Source organism: Osmerus eperlanus, chromosome 15 (assembly GCF_963692335.1).
Source record: "Osmerus eperlanus chromosome 15, fOsmEpe2.1, whole genome shotgun sequence".
Taxonomy (NCBI): domain Eukaryota; kingdom Metazoa; phylum Chordata; class Actinopteri; order Osmeriformes; family Osmeridae; genus Osmerus; species Osmerus eperlanus.
The window spans coordinates 11,401,827-11,428,248 of NC_085032.1; the positions used below are offsets into that span (position 1 = coordinate 11,401,827).

General features: G+C 40.8%; 1 protein-coding gene across 1 annotated transcript in view; it reads left to right on the top strand.

The window, feature by feature from the left end:
• LOC134034909 (POU domain, class 6, transcription factor 2-like) overlaps positions 1-21,298 on the top strand; it is a 45,448-nt gene extending 24,150 nt beyond the window's left edge. The window contains exons 4-8 of the mRNA XM_062479610.1: positions 4,145-4,279; positions 8,585-8,794; positions 11,182-11,329; positions 13,462-13,630; positions 17,874-21,298. Coding sequence (XP_062335594.1) covers positions 4,145-4,279; positions 8,585-8,794; positions 11,182-11,329; positions 13,462-13,630; positions 17,874-18,381 — 1,170 coding nt within the window. The 3' untranslated portion in view covers positions 18,382-21,298. The remainder of the gene's footprint in view (positions 1-4,144; positions 4,280-8,584; positions 8,795-11,181; positions 11,330-13,461; positions 13,631-17,873) is intronic.
• The last annotated feature ends 5,124 nt before the right edge of the window (positions 21,299-26,422 follow it).

Consider the following 26,422-nt stretch of genomic DNA (forward strand, 5'->3'; position numbering starts at 1 on the left):
ACGAGTGTGACAGGAGGATGGAAGATGGACGGGTGTCTGTGACTTTGGCTGCCGTTAGATTTTCAGGCATGGTTTTATCTTCGTCATTCTTATTTGGGTTGGAAACATGCTAGCTTACACATCATCACATGCTAGTCTGTTGAATTTTAACTTTACCTAGTGAAGCGTTCTAAAGTCCATCGCCAGACGGATAAACCATTTTTATTTACCGTTTTATTTGTGTGTTTTATATGTAAAGTTTCACCATTTTAACTATGAAAATGTACTTACACTGGTCACCAACAGAATCGTATCCATTGCCTCAGCTGTGTACAACCCTGTTGTCTTGGCCAGAAAAGCAATTAACTTTAAAAAGCATCCACATAAAAGAAACTAGCCAAGAATAAACTCTGAGTAGTTTGTGTCAACCACTTGAGTTTCCAGAGGTCTCTCCACGGTTCCGGAGGAGCGATTTTGTCTTCCATTCCAGAGATTACACGGGTTTCTGCTCCAGGTGACCCACATGGTCAAATGGTCAGCACAGGCAAGAGTGTCCAATAGAGTCTGAGTTTTCCCTGTGTTTTTTACCTTTACTACCAAAAAATACCTTTCCCTACTTCATCCCATACATTATTTCTGTCGCTCCCCACTGACGACCTTGCTTTGCCACCAGCTGACCCTGTTAGTATACATATTCAGGCGAGTTGGAGAGCGTTGTGGCGTCAGAGTATCTGAGTTGAAGCTAACTGCATGATGGCAGCCTGTGAAATGAAGGCTCAAATAGGGTTTGATACAGTAGTGCTCTTCTCAGATTTAGTCAACATCGCTCAATGTGAACATATTGTACTTAACAGGTAGCACCATAAGCATCAGGCACCTTTCCAACACTTAGAATTAGAATACGATCATGTCAATATCTCCTCCTTGGTGTTTGTTCAGTCCCAGACTCTGCAGGTGACCAGTATCAGTGGAACGTAATATTTGCCCTATTCAGGGAGGGGGAATGAATGGGATGTAACGCAATGGTTTACATGCTGGCTCGGCAAACAAGAAGATCACTGTTTATCTCCAGCAACACATGCAATCAGCAGAAACGCCAGGGCAGGTCTGTCATTTCCTGCCCCCCACTGAGGTGTTGAGAGGAGACACAGGGGTGGGAAATCACCTGTTTACATGTTGAACACCACTATCCCTTCTTATTCCCTTGCTCTCCCCTCCTCCTCCAACCAATATATCTAGTACCTTAAAGCACCTAACTCTCTTACCACAAGCCTTTTTCCATGTACATTTAAAGGAACAGACAAAGCCTCTTTGGAGAAACGAGTCAAACACAGTGATTTGATCAGAGGTTGACTTGTGTTTTCGGTGTTTTAGCTAATCCACACGAATTTTTTGCCATGTGTGGTTTAATGGAAGACCAAGAACTGCTAGTCTATACAGTACAGTAGGTACATGTCGGTCCTTATATCATATTGTTTAGTGTTTTCTATAAAACATGTTTAGTGCAACCAAACTGTCTTTTTTTTCACCAGTACTGGACCAGAGTGTCCACTCCCACCAATCCTCTCTCCTCAACAAAGAGAGCTTGGCTACAGTCAGAGAACCAGCCAGGATTATCTGTTAATGCAATCCCTGTCTGGTATCACTCTCTGCCCTCCCCAGCTCCCCCATCATCTCACAGATGTGTTCATGTGAAGATGTGGCCCACAGATAAGCTCTCCTCACATCCACTGCTCTTCCTCCAGTGATGAGGCACGATGGGCAGGCCTGACTCTTTGGCCCCTCACCCTGACAGGACCTGTTCTCTGGTTCTCTCTCTAGTTCTCAGGAGATGTGATGGCTCAGATCAATTAATAAGAGGGCGTGATCTAAGACATGTCTGCTTTGTGGTTACTCCTTCTTAAAAGAGGATGAAAACTATCTACTAATATGTCAAACATTTATCTAGTTTAATAATTGTATTATCAAATAAAACAAATATTACAGCTGTATTATAAAACACACTATGCACCATTTCAAATCTCATTATCATGTTTACAGAGGGATTTTATGACTGATGCATTTCCTCATTTATATCACATTGGTCTGTCTAAATATCAATTGTAATTGTCAGATGTTTTGGGAAAGGTCTAGAAAAGAGACATTTTTTAACCCTGCCAAAATGTAACTTTTAATATTGGCTGAGGTTCTCATTCTTCAGCAGATATGAAAATAGACTTCTGTTGTTACTTCTGTTCACATCAATCAAAAAGTGAATGAGACATGTTGAGAAGGTTTGAAGACAGTGGGTATCATTGCAAACGGATATCCACAATGACAAGATACCTCAGGGGCACACATTTCACATGAGACTGACATATTTAGAAAATCATTACCATATGCTTCATCATTGTTTTGTTCCTTCTGCCTTACACTCAAAACTTTCCAGTTTCATTGTATATCGGGCCTTGCCTGGCCATATGAATATGAATAAATCCCACCCTGTGTGGAAGTTTACAACCTTCCAGGGATTTATGGAGATAGTGGGTAAATTCCTTATCATCTGGAGATTATTGCAAATTGTCAAGGACATCGAAACACCTATGTCAGATCATGAAATCGCCTTTACCTTGATGAAAGACAATAAACTTTAAAGTCAAAAGGCAGACATATGTCTTTGTCATGTTTGAAGCGAACTTACTCAGAAGGACGGACACAAGGCCCATAAAATAAAAGAGAATCTTGCGATTGTCTAGAAAAAACTCCATGACTTTCAGACTAGGGGACGCAATATCAATCATGGCCAATTTGAGGCCACCAACATGAAATATGATTTCATAAGACAAATGCAGTGTCATTCTTAATGTGCTTAACCTTTACTGTCAATGAAAAAGTATTGATCGCTCTGTGGCATTTTTTCATCATTTGATTTCAGAAAGCGTAATAATATATGGTGCCTGGGTAAGATAAAAGATGAATGGCAACTGAATGATCTCAATTGAACAAAGAAGAAATCCCCATAGAGCTGTGGTGTGGAGAAATAAAATAGTGCAGTTTCTGTATTTCGTGGAGCGGCTTCTTAATGAGTGGTTACATCAGAAACAAGCCTTCCCTTTATCTGTTTATTGGGCCAATGTTGTTTGTTTTACATGTATTATGTGTTGTGTTTACACGTTTATAATTCATTGTTTTCATGGTGTGGCCACTGCTTCAGTGTCATTGGTGCTTTTTGAATATGGAGTCAGGTATGATTGCCAACCAGGAGCATCTAGATTGTTCAAAATAGTGTTTCTAGTTTTTCTCCATTCCCATGAGTAATTTGACGGTCTGCTCTGCCTGCCTGCTCTTTGATCTAGTACTTACTCAACCTAATAAGGCTGTGCTCTGCTGCTCTACAACCAAATCAGCAGTGCATTTTCACTCCCTAATAAGTGGTTAGCTTGATTTATACCAGTAATCTAAGCGATGTGACCAGGCACTGCCGAACCGCTCCTTCCCTTACACACACACACACACACACACACAAGCAAATGCGTGCACACAGATAAAAACACTTCCACAACCACTGGGGCCAGTCCAGATGAGTCCATTACTGCAGAGGTAAAGACAGTCTGTTTTTTCCCTCTGTGCTCCTGTTCTTCTGAAGGAACAACAGTGGTAGTGCATTATGATGCTGGAGAGTTGGGAGGTGGGGGTGGCGGGGAGTATGGGGGTGCAGGGGTGTGGAAGTGGCAAGGAGGGGGTTGGGGGTTGTGGATGTGGTGGTGGCAGGGAGGGAGGGAGTGGAAGGGGCATGTGGTGGGTATAGAGGATACAGTGATGCATGGCCACCTTGGTTCCTTCCATTGTTAGAGCTGGATGGTCTAGGCCTGAGCCCTGGGGGAAGCCCGAGGGCCACAGGAAACACTTAGAGTGCTAAAATGCCCACTTATTTACCACTGGCCTACTCCTCTACACCCCCGCCCCTAGCCCAGGGCCCCCCATCGGGCCCCAGAGCACAGACCTCTGGGAAACAGATGATGGACTACGTATTATCCACCTCAACCCACCATGCTCTCCTATGTTACGAGCTGGTACACTCTATGAGGTTCATTAGTCCACAACTGGTGTGTTTTTGTTTATGTATAATCATACACAACAGGTAGCATGTGATGCTATGCTAACTGGTTAGCTGTGTTTTCCCCAGCTGAATCCTCTGGCCAGTCAGGCAGCGGTGGCAGCAGCAGCCATGAGCTCCATTGCCGGCTCCCAGGTGTTCGGCAGCCCCCTCTCCAACCTGCAAGGTGTCACGGGACAGTTGGTCACCAATGCGCAAGGGCAGGTGAGTGCTCCGCACACAGCCATAATCACAACACAAATCACCTGCATCATCTGTCGCCGGGCACCCTCCACACAAAACTAATTCCAACAAAACCTACATCCAATCAGATTTACACAATACTAATCATGTTTAAGTGGGAGATTTTGAGTTTTGTTCCTGATGTTTGAGAAACTTCTTAGTATGTTGTGGACCATTAGATTCTGTCTTATGTTAAGCTTTTTGGGTACAAACACAGCCCCTTCCTCTTATCCACTCGCGGCCATCACAGTAAAATGCTGACCTTGTCATATTTACAGGGTGGCTACAGGATTGTTCCATCAGTAGCCAGAGCCTTGAACGATGGTGCTTGTCAGAGCGCAGCACTATCTAATGAATCATCTTATCGCAGGTGCACACAGCACATATTAAAGGAAGATTGTGCCCTTTCACCACAGACGGTGTTATTTACCATAACCCCTGTTCCATCCCTCTCTTAAGTAGTTTCTCCTGCACTCTCTTTGCTGTCCTTTTTATCACAACAAATACTGGCTGAAGAACACTTCATTTACCTGTTTGTGCCTGAGATAAGACCAGGCGTAATGCATTGGTATTGATGTTAAGAGTTCTTGTCAACATGTTTATGGTACTTCAGCTGTGAGGGCTAAAAAGTATATGTTGTTTTGTCATTTGCCGCCAACATATCTCCACTGTAGGTACAGTAAATCGCCCATGCAGTACAGTCTATTATATACCACATACACCTGAAAGAGTGTGCGGGTTCATGTCTGAGCATGGTGTAAGTCTGTATATCTCTTGATGCTAAATGTTGCTAATTATACAGTATGGGTTTCCCTGGCTCTTGAAGGGGCCTGGAGCGTCGTCGAGGACAGATCGCCATGGATATGGATTTGATGGGATGCTCTGTACTTTTGTAGTGTCTTGGCGACTGACACTCCCTGACATAATCAGGTCACAGAGACGGTCAAAGCCCTGGGCTACAGCCTTTGCTGCTCTCCTCATTATTCCAGAGCATTATTCAGTCAGAGGCTTTTGAAACATGCTCCACCCTATTGGAGTAACACACACACACACAGACACTAACTCGATGTATAGTGTTAGGATTATAGAGGCTAATGTCTGCCTGAAACCTGGTTGGAGGATCAACAAACACCTCATGAGAGGCTGACAAACATAACAGAAGAATTTGTGTCAGCATGAAAAATTACAAAGGAACAGGTTTTTATCAGGGTTAAGTATTTATTTAACTTGAGCCATGGCAGATTGACTAGAATAGCTTCTTTAAAAGCTTTTTTGAAAGTAATAATTAGCTTAGAAATAGTCAGTCATTTTGTTAATATCCAGAAAACTGGATGGGCTGTTAACCCTGTATGAGACCAAACCTTCAGTTACAGTCGTTGTATGTACATTTGTTTGATATGACCATCCTCTGAACTGTCGATTGAAAGACAAAAGCCAGCTCACTCACACCGTGGAAATGATATGAAGAGTGTTGATATGCTTGAACAGTCACTCAGTCTGTGTGAAGAAACTCCAGCCTAGTTAACCCCCCGTGTACTTCTCTTTCCCACTTCAGAGTTTTAGAACATCCCAGGTGCTGGAGGAAACACATGCTCAGTTAGGCAGCACCAGAAGGACACCAGGGCTCCATTGACATACAAATTCACTCCTACGTGTTGATAGAGGCTCTGAGCTCTCAGAGGAGAGTAAGCATCTACTATGTGTACTCAAGCAGGGTCCTGTCAGCTCTACAGAGCAAATGCAGTGTAATATTAATGTTCTGTCCTCACTGACTGGTGATGAACAAAGTTAAACACTGCCTCAAATAATCATCCTACATAAAGTGCTCTTTTGTTTATGACAAAGTATGCCTGTGTGGCTGATCAATATACAATGATAGTGCCTTTCCCTTGAATACACTAATTTTAGACTCATAATAATGAACAATGAATGAAGTCAAGTGCATAATATCTCAAGGCTGACACATTTTATTTCAGAGGCAACATAATATCATTGTAAGAGTAAACTAGAAAGCAATGTCCTGGGTGGGCCTCTATTCTCTGCACGAACAGGAGTTGGGAAGAAAATGGGCAGAGATATTGGCTGGCGACCATAGCTAACGTCGCAGATTGCCCTGGCTGGAGACATGAGATGACATCCCAGTGAAAACAATAGCGGCATAATCTTAATGAGTTCTGCTCAGGGGAAAGACGAAAGGAGACAAAGAGAGACAGAGGAGAAGAGAAGAGAAGGAAATAAAAAGAAAAGAGCAGGTTCCCGACCCTTCGCAGTGTCAAGAGTTGGAACAGAAGGAAGAGGGGAAAAAAGAGAGGAAATAGACAGCAAGCTGAAAGCCTGCAGAGCACAGGGAGAAGTTCTTCTGATACTTCAGCCTGTACAGTTCACAAGCCCATGATGATGTAGTCTCATTACTGTGGGAAATCAAGAAATGACTCATTCCCATGTTACAGTGTCGGACCTATTATTGATACAAATAGGTGAAATCAATGTTCAACTGGTCCACTGCTCCCACAGCCTCACTTGGAGAAAGGCCAGGGAAGCTCCCATGGAGCTGGTTCGCGCTCATAGCCAAGTTAGCGCCCGCAGTCCTCCAGTACATCCTGAGATGCAAGCAGAGCTGTCAGCCCCCCGCTCTTTTATTATGCTTATAGAACAACCACTTAGTCCAATGAGGATGAATAATTGAGTGGAACAAGTCGTCTGCCACGATAGCATGCAAAGCCAGGAGAGCGGCAGGAGACTTGAGCGGCGGCGGCGCAATAAAATATGTTAAGTGGCAGGAGAGCGATACAGGGTATGCATGGAGGGCGACGTTGAGAGAGAGAGAAATTATCTCTCCTTCCCTTAATGTGAAGCAACGTAAGCAAATGAGCCGTGGCGAGGATGAATTACAGATTGCCGGCCCACCTTCCTCCCTCTGATCCTTTCTTATCATGTCATAGTCGGGAGAAGGGAGACAGGAGGGGAAAGGAGCACGGAGGGGCGCGGGGAGAGAGGAGACGAGTGGGGAGGGTGGGTTGGAGGATGGGGGGTGAGGGGAGGGCCGTTCTATTCACCAGGCTCTATGACTAGACAGCCACCTCTGACTACATGCTACAGTCAACCCAACTTGACACACGGGGGAACAGATCAGAGAAGTTTAGGGTCTGAGAGGAAATGGTTATTTTCGAGATTACAAGCGCTTTTAGAGTATGACTAACGATGTTCTTTAAATGGTTATTATATATAAGTATTATTTATCGTTTTGTATGGTTTTGCCCCCATTTTTCTGGAAAACAAGACTGATTTATGTTTTAGGGGTCCCTGCACTCATTGTCCAAACGTTCTAGAGTTCCATTATTCCAAATGGCGAGACATTCAAAGGAATGACAGCTCCACCATCATCCTGCTCTGTATATCATAACGAGACCGGAGTAGTATAGATCTCTGTGTGTGTGTGTGTAAGCTCTGTGCGTAAGAGAGAGAGAAAGAGAGAATGTGTGTGTCTGTAGTCTTTTCAAAAGCTGTCCAGGACCAGTCCCTAGATGACATTAACCTTCATCATTGTGAAGAGGCGCTAACCTAACCCCCCCCTCTCCCCCCTCCCTCCCGAAGCAGTCCTCTCGGCCACACTCTGGCAGCCCTGAGAACTAAAGCACCATGGTGACACTCTGCCACCCCCTTTGATCTGCCCTTCCTGATTACAGCAGAGGAGGAGGAGAACTGTGGAGGAGGAGGGGTGAAGTACCCCTGGGACCCCTACAGCTGAATTAGAATTGTGTGTGCATGCGTGTGTCTGTGTGTGTGTGTGGGGGGGGGGGGGTCATGGGGGGTTATATTTCCCTTAGTGGCTACATTATCAACCCCCTCAGAATGGAGATAGACAAAGACACACACACACATCCTTCTCCTGGGCTGTGATGAATAACACAGTCAGTGGTGTGCACCAGCACACACACAGGTACTCAGAGCTGACCTTTGCAGTGTGTTCCCAGCAGTGTGCTCTGCCCTCTCTGGCTCCAGCCAGTAAAACCACCCCAGTGACACATGATCAGAGGACATGTCTCCATGTCACACTCAACACATTCACACACACGTTTTCTCTCACACACACACAAACTCATACTCACCTAACCCACTGTAACTCAAGAAGTCAAGTTCTGATACCATGCTATGCTACTTCTACAGTTTGTTGTCACTATTCTGTATGTATTTACAGGAACAAAGATCAAAACAACACTCTTACTTCTCACTCCTTATAGATCCCCAAATGATTTTCTCTCCCTTTACTCTTGACCCCTTTTCTAGATAATTGGAACAATTCCACTGATGCCCAACTCCGCAGGGTCCTCCAGCCAATCAGGGACTGGAAACCCAGCACTGCAGGTCCAGCCAATCACACCTCAGCTTCTGACTAACGCCCAGGGCCAGATCATCGCCACAGTGATCGGCAATCAGATCCTGCCTGTCATCAACACCCAGGGAATCACACTGTCGCCAATCAAGCCTGGACAGCAGGTAACCACACACGTACTGGACATACACTCAAACACATATAAACACACACACACACGTACTGGACATACACTCAAACACATAAACACACACACACACACACGTACTGGACATACACTCAAACTTGTATAAACACACACACGTACTGGACATACACTCAAACACATATAAACACACACACGTATAGTACACACATACAGGCAAACACACACACATACCCGCAAACACATGCACAAATACACTCACGTTGAGCAAACACACATACTGGAAACACATGCAAAGAAACACACAAAAAACTACTGCATACACTTACACACTCACAAGTGAACTATACTATGTTTCAAGTCTTTAGAATTGTTACAAGTCAAAGAATTTAGGCATAATGCAATCTCACAATGTTTTCCTTTCACAAATGTAATGTTAAACTGTAGAGCAACATGACCAGTATTACGAGAAACAACAGCTGCTCAGCCCTTCAAGTTTTTGACTCTATTCAGGCAGGGTAGGAGTCAGGCAAAGAAGAAATAGTGATAGTGCACAATACAAAATATGTCAAAGCTTTGATAAAATACTATTTTTTTAGTAGCTAATAGGCAGCAGAGTGTGCGTGCATGTGTGTGTGTGCATGTGTGTGTGTTTGTGTGTGGGGGGCACCTGTCAGGAAACCCTCCAGACTTCTTCTCTGGCAGTCTGCAGAGCCCCTGCAGAGCCAAACGAAAAACAATGACTTTCATCACCCCACTTACAGCTCAAACACTCCCTCCTCTATTTTCACTCCTCTATTTCTCTCTCTTTCTCTATCCCTCTTTTTTTCAATTACTCACACACACACACGTGTCCTTTTTGACCTAGCCATGTTTTAATCATTGTATTCTTCTTTTTGATCAAATATGTGAATGGAGCATTACGTCTTTTATAAGACTAGTAGAGAATAAACCACTCTGGAATGCAAAATAAAACAACACAACACATTGAAATACAATACAGACTGCTTTGTGCTCATTTCTATTTATCATGCATTCTCTACAACCCAAAGTTATTAGTGAATGAGCTAAAACCCTACCTTTTGGAGATGTGTCCTTAATATGACTTTCAAATATTCGCTACAGGGTCGGAGACACACTGAATACAAACAAAATAGAGTCTGACCCTTTTGAATGATTTTAATTAAATGTCCAGATCCGTCTGCACAATCTTCACTGACTGAAATTATAGTGTCTGGAATAGTGGAGAGTCAGACATAATAAATAGATATGACGGATTAACTCTTTGGAAAATTGATTTAAATGACTCTGAATGGGTGGACACACCAGATTATACTCTTGAATGAATGCATTTGTAGTAATGTTTATGTTTTTTTTGTCTGTACTTCAAAGCACACTCATAGACATTGTTCTATCGGTATAATTTACGGTTGTCAGAACCTGCAGTCTGGAATATTTCCAGTGAAGCCAGATAATTCTCCCAGCCTGTCAGCAGCCTTGACAGTATGCGCATCGTTGTTGACATCCAGCACCATGCAGACAAACACATGCCGGGGAGAAAATAATTAATAGCAAAAAGAAAACTGGAAAGAAACCCCAATTTTATAGAAGAGACGGCCTTCACTTAAAAAAGAAGACACATCATCTTGATCTTGTAAAAGCAATTCAATTGTGCATAAAACATGAAAATACATTGTTTTCAGTCAGAGTGCATTGCTGCAAATGATAAATTATGTTTGAAATCTGGGAACTGCTGTGTCCAAAATAGTCTTTTCTTCCAGACTTCCTTTCTTTAGTATTTCCTCAGCAAGTTTGACAACTAGAGGAAACATCTTAGAATTGTCATGGCTGTTCACAGAAACTTCAGTTTGGAGAAAAACGATTATGTTTGTCACAGAAAAGTTGAGATTGTTAGAAACTGTGTATCCGTGCCTCCATTCAAGTCCTTTTCTTCCTGTCTGCTGGCTACTGTGTCGAATCAGACTCTGATTACTCTGCTTAGAACCAAGTAATACTGATCTTTCTATCAGAGGAGCCACTAAATCACTTTATATGGATGTTAGGATATTTAATGTAATTATACTGAGTGGATTGTGTCCAATCTAATTTCTACAGTCAAATAACAATGATAGTCTTCATTATCATGTTAATTGAGTTACTGTTCATGAGTATTGTTAGAGAGATAATGCGTTGTCATCTAAATATGTTTGTGTTTGTGTGTGGTGTGTATGTATGTGTGTGTCTGTCTGTGTGTGTGTGTGTGGTGTGTGTGTGTGTGTGTGTGTGTGTGTGTGTGTGTGTGTGTGTGTGTGTGTGTGTGTGTGTGTGTGTGTGTGTGTGTGTGTGTGTGTGTGTGTGTGTGTGTGTGCGTGTGTGTGCTATGTGTGTGTGTGTGTGTGTGCCCAGCTGCCCCAGGGCCAGCAGAATCAGACAGCATCGTCTCAGCCTGGCCTACTCCACATGCCCCACAGCCAGAGCCCACTCCGCCAGGCCTCTTCCTCCTCCTCCTCCTCCTCCTCCTCCTCAGCTCTCAGTGTGGGCCAGCTGGTCAGCAGTAAGTAACCTGATGTGAAACAAGCCACAACATGCATGGTTTTAATAGATTGAAAGCATCCAGTTGAGTGTGAACTACTGGGCAGGCATACTCTACATAGTATGTTACATATTGACAGCATTCTGCAACTAGTACTGTCTTTTAGTTATTAGTGCAAAGTTTTCAGATAAACAATTAAAGAGTATTTTTAATGTCTCCTGCCTTTTCTAAGGGTTTATTTCAGTCCTGCCATGTCAATTATTTTGTTTATTAGACTATCAAAGACGTTGTGTGACTAATGAACGCAAGGCACTTTCTCCAAATGCTTGTCCCTTTGGCAGACCCTTTATAAATCACCAGGCCCAAGCTTGTCAACATGCAGGCAGTGCCTTAAAAACTCTGCTTTTATTCAGATAAATTTCATTTGTCAGAAGCAATTCCCTTAAACTCCAGATAAACTCATTTCAAAGGCATCTGCGACTGACTTTTGAATTTAATAAAATAGAAGTTGCCATTTATCAACTTGTTGTGGACACGAACAATGGACCATTACTTATGGGTCAAATCCTACATGCTGTAATCCCTTTTGCCCTCTCTGTCCCTCCCATCAATTCACTGCTTTGGTCCAACGTATTGTATTTACTGTGTTCTCGGCTCGTGCCTTCAAAGTATGATTTGGAAGAGCATAAACTCATTCCACTGTTTTATTTCATGGTTTGAGGAATATTTTATTCTGAATGGCCGGTGGTTATAAAATGTCACATGGTAAACCATGTTCCATAATACAAAGTGTTTTCAGGTCATTTATGTTTTTCACAAGTTTTTTGTTCACTCACAGAAATATGGAATTTACCTGCATGACAAATGCGACAACATTTTGAGAACAACAATTCCCTGGACAAACCAGGGCAGATACAAAATGAGATGTCACTGCTCAGAATGGGTAGCAGCTTTTTGCTTCTCAAAGTAGCTGTAGTCCAAGAAAAAAAAAGCCGCCAGGCAGTCGTTTACTGAAAGGCAGGCCGGCAAAACATGTAGAAAAGAGACTAAGGAGGCCCTCTCTCCATCAGTGGAGGGATATGAGCTGCTCATCAAGGTGTAGATGATGGGTCCTGAAGCTGAGAGTGCTCATTCCTCCCCGCCTGTTCAGTCTCTGGTCGCACATCTCTCCAGCGTTCACACGTCTGAAGCCAGCCGTATGCGCCACACGTCACTTATGAGGCACGGCAAGATGCCAGCCCAATAGATTTTTCCTTAAATACGCTTGGAGGATTCCTTTAATAATTCATTGATAATGACCAAGATGAATTATTCAATGGCACAAACTTTGCTTTAGTAAGCAGGATGCCAGGGCACCTGACATTGATGTACAATGTGAAATCGCTTTTTATTAGCTATGAAATTCTTCAAAAATGCTCAGCGAAAGTTGTTTTTTTATTTTTTTATTTTCCCTCAAAGCCTTCAAGTGTGGTCTGCAAAGCAACAATTTATAAAACAACAATGGTTGCCTTTACAGTATTTTTCATTTTTGGAATACTTGAGTACAGCATTCATTTGTGGGGAGGCAAGCATTGGAATCCCCTAAAGTGGAACACATGAATGCCTGTAATTATATACACATTCCTGTCTTCTTTGTGGATGGGCTGTTTTTTTTCAAAATGTTTACTGTTAGAAAGCAACAGGAGGAATCCCAGGAATGGTAGCATCACTGCTGAATATTAACCTATTGAATAGACATGTTTCACACTGATACTGTGTTTGGCTTTTACGTCCGAGATTAAAGTAAAAGGTTTTCAATTTAAGGGCAAATATTAGGCCATGCTTTGTATTTCACAGATTCTATTCAGCTACAGATGGGTCTATTATCATAACCTTGTTTACAGATGGTGTCTGATAATGGTAGAATGATTTTCATCACAAACCAAGGACAAAATTCTTGATACTGCATCTCTGCATTATTCCAACCTGTTCATGAAGATCACAACCATCACATTACAGGGACATGTTTTGTGTAGCCTATTCATTCATAGCAGAGCCTCATTTTCTCTTGATTTACATTTTGTAAATGGAGGGGCAGCGTGGTGATCAGCAAGCCTGACTGGATTCACTAACAAGCAGCTGAGTAATGAAGCCCTTGTTGTGTTGTGTCTCAGACCCCCAGACGGCCCCCAGCGAGGTTGATGGCGTCAACCTGGAGGAGATCCGAGAATTCGCCAAAGCTTTCAAGATCCGACGCCTCTCCCTGGGCCTGACCCAAACCCAGGTGGGGCAGGCCCTGAGTGCTGCTGAAGGCCCCGCCTACAGCCAGTCTGCCATCTGCAGGTAAGGTGTACTTCAGGTGCCCCATCTGAAATGGGAATATTTTGGAAGGTATAATTTTTGGGGCAAATTTCATAGATCTTATTCTTTTAAATCTGCAATATTCCAATCCCTCATTTCAAGTGAGCTGAATTTCTCAAATGTAAACTGAAACCAGGTACAGTGGTAAGCATGATTATGATAGACGGTACGTTGGGTGATTTAATTACTGAACAAATTATGCTGACCATGTCCTTCCAATATTTAATCAGATTGCACTAAAACTTCCTACAGTTTCTCCATGTAATATGGCTCTACGTTGCTGTGCATTAGATGAAAGCTCTCTCACTGCTGTCTGACTGCACACAGTACTAGAGTGGTGGTGTGGTTGTCTTGCATCCATATTTAATTTCATATTTAAACACGCCTCATTGAGATATTAAAATGACTGCATAATTGAAGGTAGAGTAGACAAATGAAGCTCTCATATCTCTGCTTTGTCCTTTTCCTCCTCTGACCTCCCCCCCCCCCCTTAACATGACAGCACTATGTTACTTATGCAAAAAACATTATGCAGTATTACACAAAGCACTTAGAGCATTTAATAATTACTAAGGGCCATTGCCATTCACTCTGACTTAGTCATAAAGTATCATAACAAGGATTCTCCTTTGACAAAACTGTCATGTTCTTCAGTGCCTGAAGGGCATGCGTTTTGGTCCTAAGTGAGCGCATTATATATTAATCTCTAGGTAATCAGACACTCATGGTTAACAAATGTAATACTGTATGTTCATCTTTAATCTCCATCTATCCAGCCTGACAAATGATATAAAGTATGAATGCTGTTCAACTGTTACTATATAGCTCTGTGCAAGGTAAAATATTTGCAAACGTACAAGTACTTCATATAAATGTGTTTATTCATCAATATTTTTCACAGTCCTAATTTAATCTGACGTGAGCATTTCAAATATATTATTACCCAAACTAATTAGGTGTATGATTGAATAATGATGTTCCGGAAAAGTGCCATTCCCATGCCTTATCCCAGCCTACTGAATAGCAAGGTACATTGCCACCATAGTTTCCTACTCCACTGTCATCAGTACTCAACTCTGTGGCCTGTTTCATTTTACTATTAATTTTAATGCATCTCTCAAATGCATAGGCTTTGCTGATGACCCGTTGCTGTTTATGTGACACACTGCTTGCGAGCACTGGTAAAAATTTCATCACATCAACATCAAATGGCAGATAAAAACTGAAATTGTGCAGGGGGGGGGGGGGTTATGAGGCACAGCCCTCCCTCAAGCTAATGTTTAAACTCTTAAAATCACATATCAAATATTTATAACTATGCACAATTGAAATATTTATAACATACATTAAAAGCCATTAGCTTCAAAAGGAAGAAAAACTGTGTGTGGGTTTTTATCCATGCTGTTAAGATGTTTTTTTTCTCCAGTTTGTATGACATTGGACATGACAGCCATCTCTTGATAATTTTAAGTAGAGGCAGACTTCACATGCTTTAGTTTAGTTAACATCAACCCGGACATGAGGATGACTTTGAGAGACAGAAGGATGGGCTTGCTGCACGTAAGTTCTGGGCCTCAAGTCTGAACTCAGCAGAACACACTGTGACAGATGCCTCCATCTTGTCTGATTCTGCTGCTCACTTTGTTTGAAAAAACTTGATTGGTCTATGAGAAAGCATATCATCTGACAAATCCCAGGTTCAGGATGTTGGCTTGGCTTTGTTGAGGGCTTGGAACAGACGGGAAGTACAACCTGAACTCATGTCTTTATCCTCAAAAGAATCATCTTCAAATGGTAGCATCTTAGAAATGATGAAGGATCACATGATTTCATAAAGTGGTATACTGGAGGCAATTAGCATGCTTTTGTAATGCTTTCTGTGTATCCACAGACATTTTTAGTTATTGAGAATCCTACAAGATTATTACATTTACATTACATTACATTTAGTCATTTAGAAGACACTCTTATCCAGAGTGACTTACAGTAAGTACAGGGACATTCCCCCGAGGCAAGTAGGGTGAAGTGCCTTGCCCAAGGACACAACGTCATCATTTTTGCATGGCCAGAAATCGAACCAGCAACCTTCGGATTACTAGCCCAATTCCCTAACCGCTCAGCCACCTGACTCCACTTTTTTATTATTGTGTCTTTGCACACTCATCTACTCCCTGGAAAAAATAACTTGTCATGCTTAACCTGCATAAATTTAAAACATCCATTCACACTTACACACGCACACACTACCTCCCACATCAATGATTCAGACATAATGACAAGATTAAAAAGCTTTAATTTGCACATCAAATTAAGCAGAAACATTGCCTTAACAGACACCAAATACATATTTAATAACATTGTTTGTTGTGTGCCATTCATAAAGTATGTTCCACAATATCTAAACCGGTTGCATTCTTTAATGATATTTAAGAGCTAATACACAAAATATTAAATGGAAATAGTCATAGGTATAGCACCATTCTGCACGGCACATCGATTTGTTTATGCATGACCTAAAAAATGTTTTTGTTACTACTGTGAGTACTGGTGGTCGAGACGCGTCTTCAATCCTCTGGTTCCCCTGTGGTTTTAAACCAAGAGGAGCCATTCAAGCAGCTCTCTGCTCATTTTAGTAGCTTTGGTTCCTGTTGATCCATAAAATGTCCTCTCTCTACCCACTCCTCATATTTACTCATGTACGTCCTGCTCTATGGAATCTTTCTCCTTTCCACTTTCTAAAAGAAGTGGGTTATAAATAATACTCCCTGCCGACATGCTGAAACGCACCAACAAGGTTTAGGAACAGAGAGGAGGAACTATGCCAACTCACGCATTACTAACCTGCTGTTCTGTATGGTAGCTCTCCTCACCACTAAAAAAAGTCTCCATGGCTTTTGGGGTACTGAGAAACAAAGTGAGAAATAGATAGAGAGAGGAATACATGGGTTTACAGTTGAGAGATGAGGGTACAAGGGAAAAAAGGGAAAAATAGATAGATAAGGGGGAAAGAGTAAGGTATAATTAACGATTAATTAAAGAAAGAAAGAAAGAATGAAAAAAAGAAAGAAAGAAAGAAAAGCATAACTAAAAGACAGAAAAATGAGACAGAAATAGAGAGGGATGGAGGCAAAATAAAAAGAGAGAAAAAGACAGAGAAGAAGAGAAAGAGCCAGAGCCAGAAATAGAACAACGGTTGACTAAACCTTACTGAGGGACACCAGGTTCAAACAACACTCAGACACTGACCCCATAACAAGACTTGAGGAGAACCTGAGACTTTACCTCCAAGTCCATTATCTTCATCACAGCTAACCCAAACGCCCTCACTGTACTGTGTATCTCTCACAGCTCTGCTACTGACAGAGGCATGGAGCTAACAGCATCACCACTATTCATCCCTATTCTACAGAGGGTCAAACAGCTTAGATAGTGACAATAATTTGAAATGCCATGGTTTTGATGCATTTGGTTTTTCACACAGCTTTTTCAAAAGTTAAGCTTTTATTTTAATCTTTTAGTACTCTTAAAGTGCACTATTCATGAAATTAGAATATACTTACCCGGGATTCATGCATCCATATACTTGTGAGAATATTCAAGATTGAAAGGTGGAAATGTGTTCATATTAAATATACAATGAGGGGTTGTAAAGAGTTGGAGCAAAGTTTGAAAAATGTGCATTTTGATTAATAATTCAAACTGCTTTTGTAAATAAATTATGGTTAATATTGAAGTGCATGCACTACTGCCTGTTTGACATTTATTGAACTAAAACCTTGATATTTATCGCTTGAAGTGAGGGGACAGAAATAATGCTGATTCGTCTAAATTTTGATGATTTAATATCGATGATAGTAATTTTCTGTTTAAAATTGTAGTATTGCAGTGTATGATTTAGCACTGTCTGAGTTTTTTGGGGTCTGTTTTGAAAAGTCTCTTTTAGCCAATCACTGGGTCTTCTCGCTCCAACCTATCTGGGACAGAGAGTCACCTACCAGTCAATTAGCATTTAGTACCAAATGCCAAACCCAATGGTATCACCTCAATTATATTTACTATCACTGTTGCTGGTTATCCCAAGCTGGCATGGGATGTCACCAGACTAACAGAGACTCTGTTCCAGAAGCGACTGGTCGGGGAGACCCTAGTGTTTCACAAAGGCAGGCAAGGTTATCTCTCCTGGCAGGGCACCTAAGTAAGATTCTTCTCTCTCAATTCTCCCCAGACACACCATCCTGAGAAGCCACTTTTTCCTACCACAGGAAGCCCAAGAGAACACTATAGGTAGCAGTCTGACAGGCAAACTGAACCCTGGCCTTTTATACCCTGCCAGGTTTGAGAAGTTGGACATCACCCCAAAAAGCGCCCAGAAGATTAAGCCCGTTCTGGAGCGCTGGATGGCCGAGGCAGAGGCCCGCCACCGATCCGGCATGCAGAACCTGACCGAGTTTATCGGCAGCGAGCCTTCGAAAAAACGCAAGAGGAGGACCTCTTTCACCCCACAGGCGCTGGAGATCCTCAACAGCCACTTTGAGAAGAACACACACCCTTCTGGACAGGAAATGACGGAAATAGCAGAGAAACTGAACTATGACAGGGAAGTGGTACGCGTCTGGTTTTGCAACAAGAGGCAGGCTTTGAAAAACACAATAAAGCGATTGAAACAGCCCGATCTTGGCCCTGCAGCACCTATGGACCCACTCTCTGATTCTCTAGAGGAGCTCCCAAAATGAATAACCAAAACTTGTGAAAGTGAGAGAAGGAAAGTTCTTAGAGCAAGGCGGAATGAAGTGGAATGATGAAGACTGGAAAAAACGACTTTACTTCTTTTGTAAAGTCAGATGGATGAACATTAATCAGCGTTTGCTAACAAAAATATGTGTTTGTCAGTGTGATTACCACAGTTATGTAAATTACCTTGGCGAAAACCAAAAACCTGAAAAATACCAAAAAAATAAAAAAATAAAATACAATGTTCTGTTTTTAAAGAGTTTAAGGTTCTGGCCTCCCAGACCAAAATAGTGTCCAAATTTGTTTTTTTGTGAGGAGATTTTAGTAAAGAGATCATACCAAAACAAAAATACTAACTATTTACCAAAGTCATCTGAGTACTAAGAATAATTTTTTAATGTAAATGTGTTCAAAATTTTTACATTTGTACCGGCAAAAAATCAACATGAGAAGTATCTTTGTCTCACATCATTTTACCTCTTGGGTTTGTATGTAAATATCTACAATATACAGTCATCAAACTGAAACCACAATGTCAAAGTTCTCTTTGAAAACCACAACTTTGCTGTTTCAAAAATAGCATATTGTATTTTCATTTGTATGTCTGATCCATCGCCTGCAGCTATTTTCAGTCACGGTCTAACTTTGTACAACTTTTACAGGTATTTATCAATGATTTTTTTTATTGTCTATGATTTGGAGAAGAGATAGTGACAGTGAAGGGATTTTCAGTAGCTACCTGTACAGATCTCTGTCCATCAACTCTACTAATGTGGAGCTACTGTCATTCTGTTGCCAAAGCCTGATAGCCAAAGAACACATTACTTCAGCTCAAGGACTAGGGAAGATTTTACCTTTGCCAATAACATATTATAGTTTTTTGAAGTGGTTTTCTTCCCTTTCTTTGTCTGTGTGTTTCTAAGAAGTTTTTTCTGTGGGTGTGCTGAGGGCAGTAGAGTGTCAGATAATATGCTTTCAAAAGTTAAAGTCTTGTCTGTTGAAAACACTTTTCATAACAAAATATAACGTTGTCTATGCCCTTCTTTTTCAAATGTATGTTTCTGTTGATCGGTTTACCAAATCCACCCTTGCATGTTTCAGACTTGAAGAATGCTGAGGACAAAACATAAAATGCAGGCCAATATTAAAATCACTTTTGAATCAACAACTGTCCTCAAAAACAAAATATTTCAGAAATGGTCTCATTTTTTATATTCAGCAGCATTGTTCCCCCTCAGCCTCACCCCAGTATTCAATTATAACTATCTAGATAAACACTATTGGTTTGGTTGTAGCATGCATTCTTTAGTTGTTGCTGCTGATAAAGCTCAGATTATTGTGATCAAACCAATTAATATATTTATTCCTCATAGACATGATTTATTGTCTAAAGTTTGAATTACATAACTCAACTGTTTAAGGAGTTTCATCGCTGTTCTTTTAATAGATCCAAGGTTATTATGCTACTACAGTTTATTGACTTTTATCTGTATTCAAACTACCATCAAATGACATATTTCGCCTATCATAACATTTCATTAAAATGTTCGATTAAGTAAAATCCCTTGGAAATAGATACACGTTGAGAATAAGTGGCACATGTCAGGAATTTGATGCGATGTATTCATGATCATGTTGTATTTTGTTCAATATCGGCCTCCTCGTGTCACATCAGTTGGCTCCCTATCTGTCAACCTACTGTGGATTGTTGATTTCAAATCTAATACCAAACTAACACAAACAAAAACTTCACGTAACAGAAGCCTTTATTGTTATGGTAATAAATGTGATTTACTGTAGCTCTCAATTATAAAACGTTATGTTACTGTCATGTAAGAAACCAAATATAGTAAGCATTTGTTGAAACAGCTGTATAGTATAAGACTGGTTGGTTTCTACATAGTACTGCTGTTTTGCAACTGTCTGTGATGAGTTAATCATCAACCATTTCAATCTTGTTTCACAGGAACACTAGCTTTTCACAGTCGGCCATTACATTATTTTTCATAGTGCTACCTCTTTGTCAGTTTGGAAAACTAAGCCAAGAAGTTGTTTTATTTTTTTGTGTTTCCCATTGAAAACTGTAGGATATGTGAAATACATGTGTGTATGTGTGTTCCCCTCCCTTAAACAAAGTGTATGAGGAACTTTGATTTGGCTGCAGGTATAGCTTAGGCAATGTAGCTGTAACCAAAACCAAAAGATGGCAACGGACTCATGCATCCACTAAACTTTTTAACGCTGGACCAAAGCTCTATAGTTATATGCACATTGTACAGAAAAATCGGTCTGAAGACGTTGACAATCTTTAAAATGAAACAAATTGATGTGTAGAAGTTAACCAGAGTTTTTACCTCATCATTGTCCTTTTGTACATCGTGAGAAATGCCATACACACACCACGTTAAAAGAAAATAGAAAAAATACCTTTTTGTTTATTTGGATGTGATTTTAACCTCTTTTTGGGGCGGAAGGTGGAGGGGGTGTGGATTTATCTGTTCTAGGATTCTGTGTAACATTCTTTTTTTTGTGAATCGTTTTTACAGGGTCACACACGTGTATCACTTTTTACACATTGTTGTTGGTTTATTTTTTTCTTTCTTAGGCCTTGTGGTGAACACAGTTCTCTGTTTCAGAATCCAGAATATTCAAAGGCTTTACAATCTTACCCAAATATGTATAAAAATGATAATCATAAGTAACGACTAATGATACTAACAGGGTTAGGGTTAGGGTTAGGGTTAGGGATAAACTGGTTTGAATTATTATTCCTATTAAGACCTCGAAACCAAAGCTGATGCGCCTGCCAAGGGTGGTTTTAATTTTACAGACAGAAACTGTATTTAATTCTATTGAGCAATATATGTTTTGTCAGTTTACACAGCACTTTGTGTATTTCTTAAAAGCTTCAAGTCTGTCACGTTGATCCATAGTTATTAATAAACGATTGTTTGACATTATTGACTTTGTTTTTTAAGTGTTTTACACTACATCAGCACAGTTTCTCATGAAATAAGGCTCTAAAAATGTATAAACCACAGAAGTTATTGTTGATTACCAGCAAGTACCAACACTATTCACAAGTTGATTTATTGTGCCCATGAGTCAGTTGTATCAAACACTTTTTTTGTAATGTCACAGACAGGCAGAGGAGCAAAGATATACTCAAGACATTATGTTTCTATAGGTTCAATGCAAGTGTACCTACTTTTACTACACTCAACATATAATGTTAGATACTCAGCAAAACTCTGCAGTTTCTATGTTCCCATCTAAGATCAGTGAGCTCTGCATCTGTTCTCATGGTGATGTGATTGAGAAAGAATGAAAACAGCCCCATAAAGACTTTCTCCGATTCCTAACCTTTAATACAGAGTTCACACCTTAAAGCAAACCGACAGCTGGCCAAGACCCCAGGTTCAATAGCAATTCATTTAGATTTCCATAAGGTCAATAGAAAGAAATACATGTCAGGGTTATTTCACATCAATGATTCATTTCTTTGCAGTACCAGATAACAATAACGAGACAAGTGTAAGACAATGGAAGAAAAATAAAACTGTCTTGGGTGAAAGCCTTTTGAAACTAAACTCCAAAGTTTGAAACAGCTCTGTTGTCCATGATGCCTTTGAAAACTGACTGGTTGGTGCAGAGAAAGTAGTAAATAAATAAATGATAATAATAAAAAAAAGCACTGACTATAAATTATTAACATTAGGCTGAAAACTGATGTTGAAGATGTTTTCATCGTTCTTTCAGTTTTCTTTTTTCACTTCATTTGAAAACACTAGATGTGCTCCTCAGTGATGATGGGTGAGGTATACCGTAAGACAGCTATTTTGATATTCTTTTGTTTTGTATTTTCTAAATTTTCAACAAAAAAAATCCATTAACTATGTAATGCGCAGATGCAGATTTCTAAAACCCAATCTGTTCTCCGATATCAGAAATCCATATTTTGTCTATGGGGGGAAAAGTATCTTTTCTCTTCATCATCAACAAGAGGCATAGCAATGCTTTTGAATGAGAAAGTTACCACATACTTTAGACAAATCTATGGGCACAGATGGCCAAACCATTGCACAGAAAGACACATTTTATATGTCATTCAGTATAATAAATATGGAATGTACTGAACACAGAGGGATGTCTTTCAAGTAAGGCATGAAAATATAACAACAATTTTCATACAAAGAAGTTGTAATGTGTCAGTGCTATCTTTCAATTCTGTGTCAGCTTAACAGTCATTCGTCTTCACAAGGTGAAGTATTTGCACAATGATCTTTACCATAGAGCAAGATTCATGGGTTTATCTCAGTCATCTCATTCAGTTCTGAAACATACAAAACACATATCTGTCTATAGAAGCGTATGGTTCTGTTTCTCCCACAAGGACAAATGAGATAGTCCAGGCTGATCCATTACAAACCGTCAACACAAGATCTCTCCCTCCCCCTCAAAAGTCAACCGACTGACTTGTTGGAGTATAATGAATTCCTGTTCAACTTGCAACCAGTTAAAATTGTCTGGAAGGAGAAGAGAATGTTTGAAGAAAATATTATGACAAGTCGGAGGCCCAAATGGATTATGTTTCAATATCAGCCAGGACACAGAAAGAGAGAGGCAGAGGAAGAGAGGGGGGGCATGTGCAGGAGCACTGGATGCAGATGGTTTTAAATTGCTGCCTTTGTTTTCCATCAGCCATGAAGCATTCACTTCCCTTATCTTTCAAACAATGCGCAGTGGTGCTGATGTTCTGGGTAAATGAACTGTCTGTGTCCCCCCCCCCCTTCCCCCTACCTCCCTCCCCCCCATCCACCTCTGCGTTTCAACTTCCTCCTCAAGGTTGAGATGCCGGCACCCCCTCTGTGAAGCCAGAGTCACAGAGGCATCTCCCACTTTGCTGTTCTGCACACCCCAACGCCTCTGGGGGTGCAATTACCAATCCTCACATGCAATCGGGGTTGTTCATGCATATGATCCCTTGTTGCTTCTGGTGTTGTTTTGTCCAACCCCCCCCCCCCCTCCCTTGTCCCATTATTAGCGATGCCACTGTGTGAGGTTTTTGAAGGTAGAGAAGTTAATAGCCGGTGTCTTTATGGAGATGGTACCTCTGACTCAAACAACGGATTGTCCACAGCCCATTTCACTTTCTACCCGCCCTGTGCAGGACTCATACCCCCTGTCTTACTTTCCAAATGCATCTGCACTGATCTGTAAAAGATATGCACTGCAGTGGCAGAAAGAAACGATATAACCATAAACAACACAAACAATAGGATATCATGTTATTTTTAATTTAGGGCCTGTAAAGCATGTACTGAAGTCAAATGTACTACAGCACATTCAATTAGGTGGTTACAGTAATGGTAACATAATTCACAAGCAATTTCAATTTAACCAACACACACACATTATTAGTTTAACTTTTCTGTAATTTCAGAAATGTTCTCATTACAAACAGACTAAAAGTATAGTAAGTAGCCGTTAAAAGCTAGTTGTAAGTGAGGGGAGCTGAGTTAAAAACCTGTTTGAGAACTGCAACACTAGGACAGAGAAAAACGGAGGCTGAGGGTCAAAAGAAAATAACTGTTCCTCTGATGTGTTGAGATGTTTCTACAAATAGCTGGTCTTCTGATGAGCTGTTTGAATGGACAACATCTACCCCCTCATACCACTCTCTCCCCTCCCTGATCTCTACATAGTATATTCACCGCAACGGAGAGAGAGAAGGGGAGAGAGAGACCTGGTATCAAAAGCCAGTAAGAGGGTAGATAGTGATTGAGAGATGGAGAAAGAGTGGTGTGGTTGGATGCATCTTGCCTGTCTTATTAGTGATGGTCCAATACAGACACTTTGGACCTTCTTTATGGGGCGATGATGAGACCCTCTCCGCACATCTCAGGAAAATGGCTGGGGGGAAATCACAGATGAGAATCACTCAAAGACAGGGAGATGTCAACACACCGGTAATGACACCTGATGGCCCCAGAACCCTCTCTCCTTTTCCCTCTCGGCCTCACCTGGCTGAGTTGCACAGTACTTGAAAACATAATTAGAGGCAAAACAGAGAAAAGGAAGCTTTAGTCCTGTGTTTTCTGTAACCAAAGCTCTTTGTTTGATATGTTCTGGTGTCCATTTTTCCACTCCTCTTTTTCACTTCTTCAAAGAAGACGGAGGGAGAGAGTGAGAGAGAGAGAGAGAGAGAGAGAGAGAGAGAGAGAGAGAGAGAGAGAGAGAGAGAGAGAGAGAGAGAGAGAGAGAGAGAGAGAAAGAGAGAAAGAGAGAGAGAGCGAGAGAGAGAAATAAAGAGAACGGATAGGGGGAGGGGGGGTGGAGATAAAGAAAGAGAAGGAGGAGAGTTCCCTGTGAGATGCCAAGGTGCTCCCAGTCCATTGTGCTCCTGGCTGTCAGGTTAAATTAGGGAGTACAGGCTCTGTGAGTGTAAAAAAATCAATACTTGATGGAAGATTGCTCCCTGGAAAATCTGTTTTGATTCCAGGATTAATTCTTGACCAAAGACTCCAGCAAAATGACATGCCATTAGGCCGAAAATGAACACATTCTGCAGTGGAAATTGGATGGAAATGTGTCAGGTGATTGCCCTGACTGGTTGTTCTGCTCTCTGAGCGTGGGGACGGAAGGTGTGGTTGCTTCCGTGAATGAGGCCTGCAGTCTGACTCAATTTCCACACAACCCAGTCAAGTCCACTGTGGCCTAAGTGTATTCTCAAGGCCATTGTTGTCCAGCTCGTGCAAATGCATTCCACCCAGCTCAGATGCATTTGTCCACCACCATTCCGACTCTCCTGTGTTTTCCATAAAACCCAGCATAACAAATAAAGAATCTTAAAATATTTTTCTCTCTCTTCTTTTCTCTGTGGAGAGAGGAAAGAGGGTAAAATACAATATTGATGAATGAGTAATGTGTTTGTCATCACAAATAACATATTTACGTGTTGAAAACTTGGCAAAAAGGCTCTAGACATTGATTTGAAAACAAATGCAGTCAAGCTGGCAAAAGACTTGTGTGGACAAATTGTGTTAGAAGAAACGTCTTCTAAAAAAGAAAAGTCTTCTAAACCCATAGACTTTCTCGTGCATTGCAGCAAACTTGTGATACATGTAGACAACTTCATCGGACATATACATAATACTTATAGATACAATATACATATATACTGAGAGAGAAAGAGAGAGAACAATAAAATGAAGCTTTTTACGTTTTTATAATTTTTTTTACAGAAATAAACAGGAACAAAACCAAAATCATACATCTTTGGGCATTTCATTTTATTCACATTAATATCCAACTTAAAATAAAAATTAAGTAAAAATACATTTCTGCCATAAAAAATATAAAGCTTTTTAAAATATGTTCACTCTGCATGCCTATGGACCCTTTAAGGACATTTTGCATCTCTTGATGGATATTTGGGACATCAACATCCGTAAATAGATGCATTCCACAAAGTAGATAGAAAAGGTAAGTAGTGGTTGCTCTATCTCACCCATTGTGCCAGTATTTTTGTTATGAGATATTTACATCCCTCGCTCAGTTTCAGGGGGAATTCGTGAATAAGGATGGCCCATATTCAGGCAGGATCCAGAGAGATGGACACTGTTCCAGATGCAGTCTTGATAAAGTAGTATGCTTTTAAAAAATATTGGAATTTCTGGTATCTCAGGTTTTTAAGACGTGAAAATGTGTAACTTCACAATATGCTATGTGAATAATACTTTGGGATTTTCTTAAAAAAACATTTGACGATCATCAAGGTGTGTACGGTGTAAAAAAATGACTTTATATCATTTTAAAGCTGCACCAGGGAATGTTATAAAATGTATTCAAATAGGAGAAACATTGCCCCCAATTCTTGTCTGATATTCTGCACTTTCCTCCAGCTCAAATTTGATTTGATGGTTTCACAAAAGACAAGGACATTTTGGTTGGAAGATGATTACTGGAACATGTTACTGGCAGCCTCCAAATATTCTAAATTGACATTCCACTTGCACAGAGCTGTGTTGCTAAATAACTCTC